This window comes from Rhinatrema bivittatum, chromosome 1, assembly GCF_901001135.1.
Source record: "Rhinatrema bivittatum chromosome 1, aRhiBiv1.1, whole genome shotgun sequence".
NCBI classification, from domain to species: Eukaryota; Metazoa; Chordata; class Amphibia; order Gymnophiona; family Rhinatrematidae; genus Rhinatrema; species Rhinatrema bivittatum.
In genome coordinates this window covers 337,300,193-337,315,711 of record NC_042615.1, presented here as the reverse complement: position 1 = coordinate 337,315,711, position 15,519 = coordinate 337,300,193, and the positions used below count along the sequence as shown (strand labels likewise).

At 44.7% G+C, this 15,519-nt stretch overlaps 1 protein-coding gene across 1 annotated transcript in view; it reads left to right on the top strand.

Annotated features, from left to right (window-relative positions):
• The window catches only part of GC (GC vitamin D binding protein), a 211,483-nt gene that overhangs the window by 184,466 nt on the left and 11,498 nt on the right, over window positions 1–15,519 (top strand). The window contains exon 11 of the mRNA XM_029598735.1: window positions 8,247–8,379. Within this exon, the coding sequence (XP_029454595.1) occupies window positions 8,247–8,379 (133 nt within the window). The remainder of the gene's footprint in view (window positions 1–8,246; window positions 8,380–15,519) is intronic.

Genomic DNA, 15,519 nt, shown 5'->3' with positions numbered 1-15,519 from the left:
TTCAAAGCTATTTACACATGCACATAGTGATTTACATGCATAAACTGTCTGAAAATTGCCCTGCCTCAATTCAGTTAAAAGTATGCAAGGGCTTCCATAGAGTGCATGCATTTAGCTGCATTCATGAAATAAAATGCATAGAGTGTATTTTCAAGTCTCCGTGCATTATTTTCCATAGAAAATCTATCCCACAAAAAGTAGATGCAAAAGTCCATGGCAGGGGTGTTAGTAGATATGAGCACACAGGGATCCCACTCTGACTCTATTTGCTAGTGCCTTGAATCTAAAACAGCTATTCTATGTACTTCTCTGTAGGGTGCAGAGCAATTGTATTCTTCTCTACAGTGTCTGCTTCATACTCACCCCTTCCCACTCCTATCCCCACAGGAAGGGGCGAGACTGATCATACAGTGCAGGCATCATATGGAGAGAAATAGGAGCACAGAGGTTGGACAAGGGAGCAGTGCAATGTGTTTTCTGTTCTGCTGTGTCCTGTGCTCTAGTCTCTTTCCCTCCCACCCTAGCCCCTTGTTTCAACAGAAGGGGATGGGCTGCATCAGATGCTGATACTGCCACAGTCTGATTTGCAGGAGTCAGGATTCAGCTGAGGTCAGAGTGAGGAAGGAGGAAGGAGGAAAGAGGCATCCTAGAGCACACTCAGTGAACTGTAAATGATTGATGGGGAAGGATAGTAAGTTATTGCTGAAAGGGGGTGAGGTGAAGAAGGGATGGTGAATACTGGTGATGGGAGAGGGGGTGATGGGAGAGGATAAATGTTGACAAAGATGGAGGAATTGAATGCTGTGGGCAGCACAAGAAAGAGAGGTGAAAAGAAAATTCTCTCCCCTCTCCAGGAAACTGTACAATTCTGGTCTCCGCATCTCAAAAAAGATATAATTGCGATGGAGAAGGTACAGAGAAGGGCGACCACAATGATAAGGGGAATGGAACAGCTCCCCTATGAGGAAAGACTAAAGAGGTTAGGACTTTTCAGCTTGGAGAAGAGATGGCTGAGGGGGGATATGATAGAGGTGTTTAAAATCATGAGAGGTCTTGAACAGATAGATGTGAATCGGATATTTACTCTTTCAGATAATAGAAAGACTGGGAGGCACTCCATGAAGTTAGCATGTGGCACATTTAAAACTAATCAGAGAAAGTTCTTTTTCACTCAACGCACAATTAAACTCTGGAATTTGTTGCCAGAGGATGTGGTTAGTGCAGTTAGCATAGCTGTGTTTAAAAAAGGATTGGATAGGTTCTTGGAGGAGAAGTTCATTACCTGCTATTAATCAAGTTGACTTAGAAAAATAGCCACTGCTATTACTAGCAACAATAAAATGGAATATACTTAGTTTTTGGGTGCTTGCCAGGTTCTTATGGCCTGGATTGGCCACTTTTGGAAACAGAATGCTGGGCTTGATGGACCCTTGGTCTGACCCAGTATGGCATGTTCTTATGTTCTTAAATCAGCGATGCAAACTTGGACTGTCTGAGGTGATGAGAGAGAACAAGAATATAAGAGGTTCATTAGAATTACATGGAAAAACAAGAAATGTGTGGGGAGTGAAGGGGCATAATATAAGGGGAGGGGGTACAAAAGAGCAGATGGCAATGAGGTGGAAGAGAGAGTCAGAGGGGGAGGGTCTGTGCTGAAAGAAAGCCAGAATTGGTGATGGGAATGAAGAGAGTCAGAGATGGGGTGTGAGTAGGGCAGAAGTGGTGATAGTGGATGTGTGTGATGGAAAAGCCAGAACTGGTGATGAGGGGAGGGGAAGAGAGCCAGAGGTATGATGGGAATGGGAAGTGGTGAGAGAAAGCCAGAGGTGTGATAGGTGTGGAGGGGGTGAGAGATTCAGATCCAGAAATTGAGAGAAAGATCAGTTTAAGAGTGATAGGGGGGGGGGGGGTTAGGGTGTGAGAGCCATAAGGGGTGATAGTGGATGATAGAGATGGATGATAGAGATCCAGAGAGGATATTGGGAGAAAGAATATGCAAGGGAAAGCCTGGGGGGGGGGGGGGTGAGAGTAAAATCAGAGATAGAACGATGGTAAAAATTATGAGAAGGGTTAATTGGGGATAAGAGTCAGAGTAGGGATAATGGGGCAGAGGAAGACAAAGGAAAGGGATGGAAGAATGTGAGAGGACATGAGAAAAAAGAAATGTTTGAGAGAGGGTTAGAAAATCAATGTGAGATGGTAGGGAGTGGTGTGCTGTTGGAGGAGATATCAGGAAATTGATGGGGGGAGCAACTAAGTAAGGGGAGATGAAGAGTGAGAGGAACAATGGAGGGGAGAGTTGAGAAAGTGACATTGATACAGAGAGAAATGGAGAGAGAAAGATGAAGGATAGAAGCGAGAGATGAAGAGGGGTGAGATCCAGATGTGAAAGAATAGAGAGCATGAAGTGAAGCTGATGTAAGGAAGAAATTTAGAGCAGAAAACAAAGAGAGAAATTAAGGAAAGTGTTGTACTTTGGACATTGAAACGTGGGCCCTTGGTCGCTGTAAGAGATGACACCTCCCCTCAGGGCGGAGCCCTGTGGGGACTTGCAGCGATAGGCTAGCTCAAGGCAGAGATGGACACAGAGATATAGCTTTATTGTACTGCAATGTAGATGATAACCTGAGGAACGGGTGATGATTCCAGCTAGGAGAGGAGACACCAGATGGCAATGTTCCATCTGTAGGTTGCAGGGAGGAAACGGCAGTTCCACAGTCTCACCAGGCCCGCGTTGCAGGGTAGGCCAAGGGTCTATGGAGAGAGAGATGAGCAGCAGAACTCACTCTGATGCTGGTAGTAGTAGTAGGAGAGCCCCGAGGAGTGGAGGTCTCGGACAAACAAGGCCCCGAGGAGCGGGTACTGTAGGTGTCCTGGTAATAGATAGGCAACCCCGAAAGGTAGATAGGAGCAAGGCAAGGCCCCCAAGGAGTGGGTACCTTAGGCGTCCTTGTTGGTAGCAAATAATCCCAGAGGGTAAAGAGGAGCAAGGCAAGGTCCCCGAGGAGCAGGTACCTAAGTCATCCTGGAGCGAGAGTACACACAGCGGGAGCATCTGGTAACGTGGAGAGATCAGCATGGAAGATTCCTTGCTAACTAGTATTAGGAATCGTGAATGGAGTTTAAATACCCGAGCTAGTGACATCATGCGGTAGGGATACCCCCGAGGTTCCCACCAAGATGCACGTAAAGGACGGGGCTGCGCACACGCATGCCCTAGGTGACTCCTGGAGAAAGATGATGAACACAATCACCCATGCCAGACCGGGAACACCAGAGGGTTCGGTGTGGAGAAGCAGAGGAAGCCATCTTACCAAAATGGACTGAGTCAGGCAGAAAAAAGCAATAGAGGGTACAACAGTACCCCCTTCCAAGGGACCCCCCAGGGGGTTTCAGCTTACGAGGACGAGACTGATGGAAGCAACGGAGCATGTCTTTATGCAGGATATTGGCCATGGGCTCTCAGGAGTTCTCCTCCGGTCTGTATCCCTTCCAAGAGATAAGGTACTCCCATCATTTACCTCTCTTGCATACATCCAGGATGTCATCAACGGTATATGCAATATCTTCTTCTGCATCAAGCGGTGTTGGTTCCGGAGCTTTGCTGGAAAATTCAGGCAGTACGAGAGGTTTCAATAGGGCCACATGAAAGGCATTATGAATGTTCATGGATGGCGGTAGCTTCAAACTGTAAGTCAAATTCCCAAGGCATCGGAAGACGACCAAAGGTCTGACGTGACGTGGAGCAAAACGTGCAGAGGGCAGCTTTAAGCGGAGGAACTTTGTACTAAGCCATACCTTATCCCCAGGCTGAAATTAAGGAGCCTTCCTGTGGCGAGCATCGTAAGTCTTTTTGGCTCTTTCTTCCACCTTGAGGAGTAGATCTTTAGTCTGTTTCCACAATTGTTGTAATTCCATTGCAGTGGCTTGAGCTGCTGGAGACGTTATGGAGAGTGGCAGAGGTAATGGAGGTAATGGTTGGCGGCCATATACCACTTGAAAGGGTGTTGATCCCGTGGCAGCAGCTGGATGTGAGTTTAGGGTGAATTTGGTGCAAGGAAGTAATTCTGCCCAGTCACTTTGTCTAGTATTCATATATGATCGTAAGAATTGTTTGAGTGTCCAATTCATTCGCTCTGTTTGGCCATTGGTCTGCGGGTGGTAGGCTGAGGTCAGGTCCAATTCGATGTCAAACTTCCGACACAGAGTTCTCCAGATGTTTGCAGTAAACCTGATGCCTCTATCAGACAGAATGTGTTTGGGCATGCCGTTGAGGTGAAAGATGTGCTTCACGAATAATTTAAGAACCAGCACAATTGGAAACCCCAAAAGAAATAGCTTGAAAATATGAAATAATCACAAAATATTAGATTCATCTATATAAGAGGGAGCTCTTGTTGAGGTATCTTACGACCATCATAAATTGCCTCTAGAAGCTTTCGGCTTATATATGAAGCCCATGAAGCTCTGGGCTTGACTAATCATAGGTCGTAAGAAGTCTTGATATTCTCCATCCGGAGCTATAGCACAAGATCAGGCACTGAATGTATGACTACTGATACGTGCACTTAGCTTGAATCCACTGTCAGTGTATGTAATCCTGAAGACTGTCCTCCGACACGGCAGTGTTTCAGAGTGTGTTACTCCTTCTTCAGGGAGCTTCAGGAACCAAAGTTCTGTTAGTGCGGAGAAGGACGCTATTGTGGTCAATTCTGGGCTGGTGGGAGCGAAAAAGAAGCGGTGCGTGGCAAAAGCTCTGCCTGCTAGCATTTCCTCCCACTAGCAGGCACCGCTTCTTTTTCGCTCCCACAAGCCCAGAATTGACCACAATAGCGTCCTTCTATGCACTAACAGGTGGCATTTTTAAAGATGGTGCCGGCCATCCAGTGCTCCCTCCAAGTGACAGGGGCCGGTCAATGACACAGATACCCTGTCACATGGTAAGGGCAAAGGGCCATTGGCACCATTTTGATTAGTGGCAGCCGACGGCCCGGGAGCGGGAGATCGCTCCTGGGACCCCCACTGGACCACCAGATACCTGTGAAATGTTTTTGGGGGAGGGTCGGGAGCATGGAGGAAGCAAAGGGATTAGTTTTAAAGGATCGGGGTGGGTTTTTTGTTTATCGGCTCAGGTGCAGCCGATAAACAAAACCGCGATCGGGCCCGATGAAAAAAAAACCACATGTGAATCGGAACCGCAATCCGAACCAGTTCCGGTTCCGATTCACATCTCTAGTAGCTACAGCATGGGTTATTTTTCCCTATATACATCAACTTGCACTTATCCACATTAAATTTCATCTGCCATTTGAACGTCCAGTCTTCCAGTCTTGCAAGGTCCTCCTGCAATTTATCACTATCTGCTTATGGTTTAACTACTCTGAATAATTTTGTGTCATTTGCAAATTTGATCACTACACTCGTCATTCCCCTGTGCAGATCACTTATAAATATATTAAAAAGCAGCGGTCCAAGTAGAGTCCCTGAGGCACTCAACTGTTTTCCTCTCTCCACTGAGAAAACTGACAATTTAATCCTACTCTTTTTCCTCTCTTTTCACTAGTTTGCAATCCACAAAGGTTCATTGCCTATTGTCATGACTTTTTTAAATTTTCTTAGAAGCCTCTCATGGGGTACTTTGTAAAACATCTTCTAAAAAAACAAATACATTATATCTACTGATTCACCTTTATCTACATGTTTACTAACCCCTTCAAAAAAAAATGTAGCAGATTTGTGAGGCAAGATTTCCTTGAGTAAATCCATGCTGGAAGTGTTCCATTAAAGTATGTCTTTCTATATTTCTGTGATTTTGCTCTTTAGAATAGTTTCCACAATTTTTCCAGATACGGAAGTCAGGCTCACCAGTCTATAGTTTCTGGATCACCTCTGGAGCACTTTTTAAATATCAGGGTTACAATGGCCACCTTCCAGCCTTCAGGTACAATTGATGATTTTAATGATAGTTTACAAATTATTAGTAATAGATATGAAATTTCATTTTTTTAGTTTTCATAACCCTGGGGTGTAAACCATCCAGTCCAAATGATTTATGACTCTTTTCTTTGTCTATCTGACCTACTAATCTTCCAGGTTCATTGTGATTTGGTTCAGTTCATCTGAATCATCACCCTTGAAAACTAGCTTTGGAAAAGGTATCTCTGCAATATCTTCATTTGTAAACACCAAAGCAAAGTATTCACTTAGTTTTTCTTCCATGGAGCACCCCAGCATTGGTTCTGGAACCAATGCTTTTTAATATATTTATAAAAGGTTTGTAAATGGGAACAACAAGTGAGGTGATCAAATTTGTCGATGACACAAAATTATTCAAAGTTGTTAAATCACAAGAGAACTGTGAGAAATTGCATGAGGAACTTACAAAACTGGGAGACTGGTGGTCATACAAATGGAAAATGAAATTTAATGTGGACAAGTGCAAAATGAGGAACTTAGGGAAGAGTAACCCAAATTATAGGTACACAATGTAAGGTTCCACATTACGAGTCAACATTCAGGAAATGGATCTAGGTGTCATTGTTGATAATACATTGAAATTTTCTGCTCAGTGTGGGGTAGATTTTCAAAGGGTTACACGCATAACCCCCGAAAACCTACCCCTACGCACACCGAGCCCATTTTGCATAGGCTCGGTGGCGCGTGCAAGCCCTGGGACGCGCATATGTCCCAGCGCTTTGAAAAAGGGGCGTGCTGGAGCGGGGCCAGGGCTGGGGCGATGGTCCGTGGGCATGGCGACGATCCAGGGGCGGTCCCGAGTCCTCCGGCACAGCAGCTGGCCGGCGAGCACAAGATATGCCTGCAACAGGCAGGCGTAAAAAATAAAATAAGGTAGGGGGGATTTAGGTAGGGCTGGGGGGTGAGTTAGATAGGGGAAGGGAGGGGAAGGTGGGGGGGACCGAAAGAAAAGTTCCCTCCAACGCTCCGACTCCCACGGCCTTCTGCAGTTCCCTCCCTATCTGCTCCAATTTAGGAGCGGCCTGGGAGGAAACTTTCCTACCCCCTAATCTAACCTTCCTACCCCCTAATCTTACCTCCCCACCCCCTAGCCCTATCCAAAACCCCCAAAAATGGTTATCCTACCTTTTGCGCCTGCCTCAGGGCAGGCGCAGGTTGTGCACGCCGGCACCCTGCTGGCACGTGATCCCCCAGCACAGTGACAAATGGCCGCTGTGCCAGGATCCTCTAGCCCTGCCCTGCTTTCCCCCCCCCCCCCCCCCCCCCGGACCATCCCACCCCTTTCCCGAAGCCCCGGGACTTACATGCATCACGGGGCTTTACGCGCATCGTTTTCCGTACGGAAAATGGCGGCTGCAGGAGGTCGTTCAGCGGGGGTTCCGGACCCCGGCTGAAGGACCTCCTGCAGTCGATCTCCTGCCGGCGCCATTTTCCGTACGGAAAACGATTCGTGGCAGGAAATCGCTCCCGGACCCCCGCTGGACCCCCAGGGACTTTTGGCCAGCTTGGGGGGGCCTCCTGACCCCCACAAGACTTGCCAAAAGTCAAGCGGGGGTCTGGAACGACCTCCTGCAGTCGAATCATGTTGGTCTATGGCCGCCGCCATTTTGCGCCGCCATTTTGCAAAATGGCGGCGCAGAATGGCGCCGGCTGAAGACAACATGATTCAATTGCAGGAGACCGTTCCGGACCGCCGCTGGACCCCCAGGTAAATTTAAGGCATTTGGGGGGGGTTCGGGGTGTTTTAGTGTGCCGGTTTTCCTGCCCTCCCCCTTCCCCCGATTTAGCTACGGACCGCCGCTGGACCCCCAGGTAATTTAAGGCATTTGGGGGGGGGTTCGGGAGGGTGGGGGATTTAATTTAAAGGGTCGGGGGTGGGTTTTAGGGTGTTTTAATGTGCCGGTTTTCCTGCCCTCCCCCTTCCCCCGATTTAGCTACGGACCGCCACTGGACCCCCAGGTAATTTAAGGCATTTGGGGGGGGGTTCAGGAGGGTGGGGGATTTAATTTAAAGGGTCGGGGGTGGGTTTTAGGGGGTTTTAGTGTGCCGGTTCACGATTTTAACGATTTTCACGATACTCTAAACACCCAAACGGCGACGATACGATTCCCTCCCCCTCCCAGCCGAAATCGATCGTTAAGACGATCGAGGACACGATTCACATCTCTATTGGCTAGCATTCCCCAAGCTCTGGTCTCTGTTCTGTTACAACATGTATGAGACAGGTATTAATATTGGAAAACACCCATCTTGTTTTAAACACTGTGCAGGTTAAGACAAAAATTTCGTAAGAGGACACCCACAGCGACATCCACTGAGATTTCAGAGTTGGTCGAGAAGCAAGCAGATTTAGCAAGCACGTGTTGCATCATCAATGCCCCGCCGGTGTACTGCAACGAGAAGGTAATGCCGTTAACCTTGTTTAATTGTCAAACTATATATTTCTGCCTTTCAGATGGTTGGGTCATGCTAAACACACTCCCTTCAACATTTGCTGATCAATGTGTATTGAATTTAAAAATTCTGATTAATTTTAATAAAATTAAAGTAGCAGCAAAAAAAAACACATTTGGGAACCAACCTTGACTTGGTAGCAAGCAGTTTACAATATTTAAGAGATGAAGCAGTATGATGAAGCTGCTAGAAAAAAAATAAACAAGAAAGGCTATTTGTGAGATGCAGTGTAAATTACACATCTATCAATTATGCTTTGGGCTGAACATACCTTAACTACTTAGAGAGCTTTTTAGAGTAATGGTGTACTCCACTATGGCTAGTGTAAGATATGAATATTTAGTCAGCTTCTTTACCACTCAGCATTGCTTTGTTGTTATTAGCATGTCAAGAAATCAATCATTTAGGCAACAGGTATATTGCAGCCCTGTGAATATTCACTATCAATTTGCCTTAAAATAAAACAAGAAGATGCATAAATATTTCATTATGTCTCGTTTCCTTATTTAACTACAGCACTAACAGCAACTTGCAAAATGCTCAATGAGATCACAATGTGCTCTGATCCCACTTACATTTCAACTTAACAAAACTGAATTGACCATTTTATGCATAGGAAAGCAGAACAAGAAGTGGTAGATTTTAAGTGGTGTCAGTGAGACACACATTAAAAGGGCCATTTTCAGCAAGTCATATTAAAAAAAAAAAAATAGCCAGCTTGGTAGGACGGTGCATTTCTTCACCCATTGTAGTGGTTAGAAGCTTTAACACAAAGTGTCTAAAAAAGGAAAAATGAATGTGTCTTTTAAACACCATTGAGAAAGTTGATCTGATCACCACAGCCCCTGAGGCAACTCGATTACCTGAGTGAAACTCGGCCAGAGTCGGGCTTTATTGTTCACTACATATTGCGATAATAAAGAATCCCTGGTTTTACCGAACTTCATTTCTTGGTTGCTACTGTGCATAGTGGATCGGCTTCCATCTTGTTTCCTGGGACCATCCCTTAATTTTTATTGTATCTTCATTTTACACCCCCCTTGTTAAATGTAAACCAGCATGTTGTGATACCTATCGCGAATGCCGGTATAGAAAAACACCAAATAAATAAATAAAATAATGAGTCAGGAGGGCCATTACATAAGGGACTGGAAACAAATCTGCAGAGTGTCTAACAAGATCTCTTTCTATTGTAAGAGTTGTGAGCTTTGCTCAGGTTGTTACATTGCTTACATCGTACACCCCTTTTCTTTTCTAAATTTAGTACCAGCAGTCCAATTTGTTGGCAGGGGTGTGGACAAAGAGGTAGTTACATATGTGATGGGATTATGAAGTGGTACATGGGTTTTGGAACAGGTCCTAGAATTGGTTAATCAAATATGTGGGCACAGAGTTATGTGGACCTTTGGGCCAAGGCAAGATTGACTACCTGCAGGGAGGAGGCCTTCAGGTTCCCACCATTGGCAGGCAGACTCAGGCAAAGCAGAGACCAGCCAGGACCTTCACCACCTTGTTTCCCTCAGGTTGAGTTTTTGGATGCCGGGGCCAGCATGACTTAGATAGGGTCTCTGCTGATGGCAGAAGAGAAGGTCCGAGGTAGTTAGGGTTGTAGGTAGGCGGCATTCAGGCTTCATTTGGAGCCACCAGAAGTATCATTGGAGTAATTCAAAGATTTGTGCCCGACCAGGATGACCTGTGACATGGGAGTCATGGGTCCATTTTGACATGCAGTTTGGAAGGTACAACCATGTTCTCTGGAGGGACAGTTAGCATAGTGGCCAGAAGTATTTTAGCAGGATTGATGATGTGCCTGGGAGGTTCTGGAACATCCTCAGTCTAGAAGGATCAAGAGATGGTGTCTACCTATTGGTTCTTGAATGCTCGGCGATATCATAATTCAAACTCGAAGTGGGCAAAGAACATTAAGCTGCTGAGCTTGATGTAGATGCTCAAGATTCTTTTGGTATGTGTATATTGTACTCTGGTGTTCAGCTCCTTCAAGTAAATGATGCCATTCTTTGAGAGCTAATTTGACCACTAGGAGCTCACAATCTCAGATTCTGTAGTTGCATTCAGCAAAAGAAAACTTATTTGAAAAGAAGGAACACAGGCAAAGTATCCCTTCTGGAGTGTGTTGACTGAGGACAGCCCCTACCCCAGGATAGAGGCATCTACCTCTAAGAAGAAGGGTGATGTGAAATTTGGGTGGCACAGGCAAGGTTCATCAGCAAAAGTATTATTTAGTTTTTGAAATGCTTCAATAGCCTCAAGTGCCCAATCCTTGGAGCTGGCACCCTTACAGTAAGGGCAGTAAGGGAAACTGCCACAGATGAGTAATATGGTATACACTGAGGGTAATAATTAGCAAATCCCAGAAATCTTTGTAAGGCCTGGAGCCCTATGAGGCAAGGCTGGTCCATGATGGCTTTTATCTTGGCTGAGTTCATCCAAAATCTCTCTTGTGAGACTAGGTACCAAGAAAAGAAAGTTCCTCTTGTTCAAAGAGACATTTTTCAAGTTTGGCGTAGAGATTATTCTCTTGCAGGTGTTGCAGGATGATGCAAATGTCTCTTTGGTGAGACGATCAATATATCATTCAAGTATACCATCGTATAGGTGTGTAGTAGGTTGTGAAAGATCTTGTTGACCATTTTCTAGAAGACAGCTGGAGCGTTGCAAAGCCCAGAGGATATGATAAAATACTGATAGTGTCCATTGCAAGTGTTAAATGCAGTTCCATTCATCACCAGCCTTGATGCGAATAAGGTCATATGCATTCCTGAGATCCAACTTTGTGGAAATCTTAGTGCCCTGTCGGCGGTCAAAGAACTCTGCTCTTAGAGGTAATGGATAACGGTATTTCTTAGTGATGGCTTTCAGACTGCGTAATCTATGCACGGCCTCAGACATCCATCTGTCTTTGCAATGAAGAACACAGCCCCCTGCTGGAGAGGAAGTAGAGGAATAAATTCACATTCCAGATTCAACTTAATGCAGGCGGACATGGCCCGAGTATCTGCGAGAGACAGAGGGTAAATCCATTTACATGGATACATGGCTCCTTCCAGGAGCTCAATGCTGCAGTCGTACATTAGAGATGTGCTTCGTTTTTTCCTACCGGGTCGTTTTTCGGTTCGGATACTTCGTGGTACAATTCGGGTTTCTCGTTTCGTTTTTTCGAAAAACGAAACGAGGAAACCCGAAACCGGGCCGAAAAACGAATCCGGAAACGAAGCTAAAAAAAAACCCACCCCAAGCATTTAAAATAATTTTGAAGCCTTTTCGTTCATATATACAACCCCCACCCCCATCTCGATCCCTCCCCAAGACTTACCAACATCCCTGGTGGTCCAGCAGGGTCCCGGGTCCAATTTGCCCTCCATGCCCGGTGTGCTACTGCAAGCCGTGCGCCTCAAAATGGTGCCGAATAGCCTGAACTACCATGTCACAGGGGCTTTCGGCGCCATTGGTCAGCCCCTGTCACATGGCCATCGGCGCCATCTTGTGCTCCTATCATGTGACAGGAGCTGACCAATGGCGCCGAAAGCCTCTGTGACATAGTATGGGCAAAGGCTATCGGCGCCATTTTGGTTACTGGTAGCCGACAACGAAATCGCTCCCGGACCCCTGCTGCAGCCCCAGGGATTATTGGCAAGCCTTGGGGGGGGGGGTCAGGAGGGATCGAATATGTGTGGCAGGGTTCTGAAGGTTAACTAATCAGCTGCTACATGTTGCATGCCTTACTATAGCATAGATGTAGAAGCAGGCACCTTTAACTTTCTGCTGGGAGAGCAAAGTAGCTGATATTGCAATTCTTGAACAGATGACTTTCAGTCTGCATGAACAATCTGATAAATACAATGATATCTGGGCTGTGTATTGGACATGACGCAATGAAAAGGGATACTGATTAATGTGTGCTGTTGATTTCTCATTGTTTCATGTCTACTTTCTGTTTATTGATTTTGTTCTGCAGGACTGTTTGTAATTGTATGTGCTTTGTTTAAATAAAATTTTATAAAAAATAAAATTAGCATGTACATGTGGAATGCAGGATGGCATATGCACACACATTTACACTCACCGTTAGCAAGTACAAATGTGTATGAGTAGACTTACTCACATGGGGTTGGTTTTAAAAGTGTTGCTCTGCAAAAATGCCAATATACGCAAGTATGTGGGCCATGCGTGGATGCGGATTTTAGAAGCCACGATTTATGCATGTATATGCACATGCACAAAATATAAGGAGGCAGAAAAAGGGTAGGGCATAGGCCTTCCAAGGTGGGGCCAACAGTTATGCATGTACCTTTGTATTTTAAAACCAGTGGCCGCAACACACGTTGGCTTGTTAACCACATAACTTTACTTCCGCACCTGATGAAGAGCAGGTCTGCAGAAATCGCATTTTAGGGCTTACACATCAGGGTGAGGGATCCGGGTCAACTGGGGGGTCGTGCAGGATGAAGAATCAGAGAGGTCTGGATGACCTCAAGATTGACTGGCAAACTGGTGGACTATTTGGAAAAACTGTCCCTTGCATAAGCATGTTTTAAAATCAGCTTACATACATGCGTTAATGCCGGCAAAGTCCTATGGAAGATACGTGAAATAGGTTTGCTCAGGTAACCTCTTAAAATTAAAAGTATACTTACATGCAGTAGGCATATTTAAAATCATACGTGTGCAATTGTGCACATGATTTAAAATTCAAGTGCATCTACTCTTTCACGCTGATGCGTTTGTGAATGGGCATACACGGCTCGTTTTAAATTTAGCTTGATACTTTTGAAAATCAAAAGTATGCATTTAAATGGTTTCCCTGTCTGGCCCCAGGAATGCTTCTTTCTACTGCACGTACAATTTTCCAAAGCCCTTTTGCATACATAAAACCACATTTTATGAAAATCAGGTCCTAAGGGGTAATTTTTAAAAGCCATTTACCCAGAAAAAAGGGATGTCTAAATTTGGTCACCCTGTATGTGGGTACAAATTCGCACAGGGGTCAATGATACGTGTACTTCTTCCTATGGGAAAAGTAGATCTCATCAGAGTTAGGGTTATGTTAGGGGATGCAACAATGCACATCATTTCACATTTTCAAAGCTATGTGCACTGTTTTTCAGGGACACTATATCCATAGAAAAAAAAAGTGAAGTCTTAGTGGGTACTTTTGCCTTCAACAATTTACAAAACGAAAATACGCATGCACCTTCCCTTTGTCAACTGCTGCAGAGTCCTCGGGAAAAAAAGTTCTCACCGACTTTCCAACAATCCGCAGTTTTGCAAATTGCCCTGTAAAAGCGTGAGGTACTCCACTCTCTGTGGGAGACATGTGAGTGCAATTGGATGAACAGTTGAAATATTATTAGGGGGAGGACACACACAGACAGACAGATACAGAGATATAATGATTTTATAAAGCCAGTTCCCCTGTAGGACAGAGGCTAAAAATTGATGTTAAATGGACTTTCATGGTAATGAAAGTCCCTTGCCTTTCGGAAAGAGCTGAACCCTTGCTCTTTCTTCTGCAACATACTGCATTATCTCCTCCTTCACTATTGGCTCCTATTTCCTGCTCTGTGGAGTACATCAGGCTGACGGTTTGTTCCCTGAATGGGAACCATATTAGTCAGTCAATTAATGCAGCTCCTTGTCTCCAGCAAATCACTGAAAATGATATCTAATGGATTTGACATGAGCTCTTACCATTCCCTGAGTAACCGTGGGTCCAATCCATTATATCCTGAAACCATGTTCACATATATCTGGGAAAGAGATTTCTAATCTTTTCTTCATATATTGAAACCAGAGGCATATCCCATCTCTACATTTCCTAGCCGAGAATTAACAAATAATATTTGTACCCCCTACCTCCTTCTAGTTACCTGGGGAAGGGAAGAGCTCATTAAAGCTGGATGGACAGATGCTGAAGTTGCCCTAGGGTGCAAACAACCTCCTAATGCATTAAAGAAGGCAGAAGTGTTTTCTTATTTGTGTTTAATGAACAGGAGGAGTCTGCAGATAAAAATATGCAAATAGTTTAAGACTCAATTCAGCTCAGGACTCAGAACATTTTGCAACTGAACGTTAAGTGCATCCGGTGGTTAAATGTATTCCTGTCCTCTATTTGAAAAAAAAAGCTGGCTAGAGGCTTGGTGCTTCATGGAAAAGTCAAAGGTGTTCGCTCATCCCCTGCTCTCCAGTGTTATACTGTATTTTGTAGGCAGTAAGCTTTCGGGACTTGTGGGTTAGAAATGGGTTTAAATCAATAAAATCAGTTTCACTACACCACTCATGGGCCTTATTATCCCTTTTAGGGCATGAAAGGCTGCTCTCATGATGTCAGCAATGTTTTAAGTAAGAGGACAGCGGGAGCGCTCAAAGTGTGACATTAGCTAAAACTGCTTGTCCACACTTCAGTAGCTACTTGGCCTTATTTAAATATCCTTTCAAATACTTACATAGCCCTGCAATATAGGAAAGGCAGAAGCAAGACATGCATAGAATACCTTTTTCTTTGCTGTGCCCCCCAAAATGTGCTATGCCTTAGGCAGGTAACAAAGTATGGTGATCCCCAGTCATAGAAGGCTACTACATAGTTACAGCAGAAGAAAAGACCTGTAACCATACATTCACCCTACCTTCTCCTTAGTGCTGGGCAGTAGAGCTGCCAATCAAAGGTACAACACTAGGACTTAAGATGAAAAATGACACTTTCCCCTTATGCAGAAAAGTCAATGCTGAATTATTAAACAGAACAAGGCAAGACAGGAAGGGAAAGAGCAATAGGAAATACAGTCTCATATGCCCCAGACAAAGACTATGTCTATGTTGTACCTATTCTGCAGGACTCTGTACAGGGTATCCATCCCCATCAGTCAGTCAGACAGGGGGCACTCCTCCAGATATATATATATACATATATATATATATATATATATATATAAGAGAGAGAGAGAGATACAGATATATAGATATATCGATATATAGATATACATACATCTCATCGCAGGCTCATGGAAATAATGGTCACCACATCCATACACTACATTAAGAAAAGGACTTATCTCAAGAAAATCATTTATG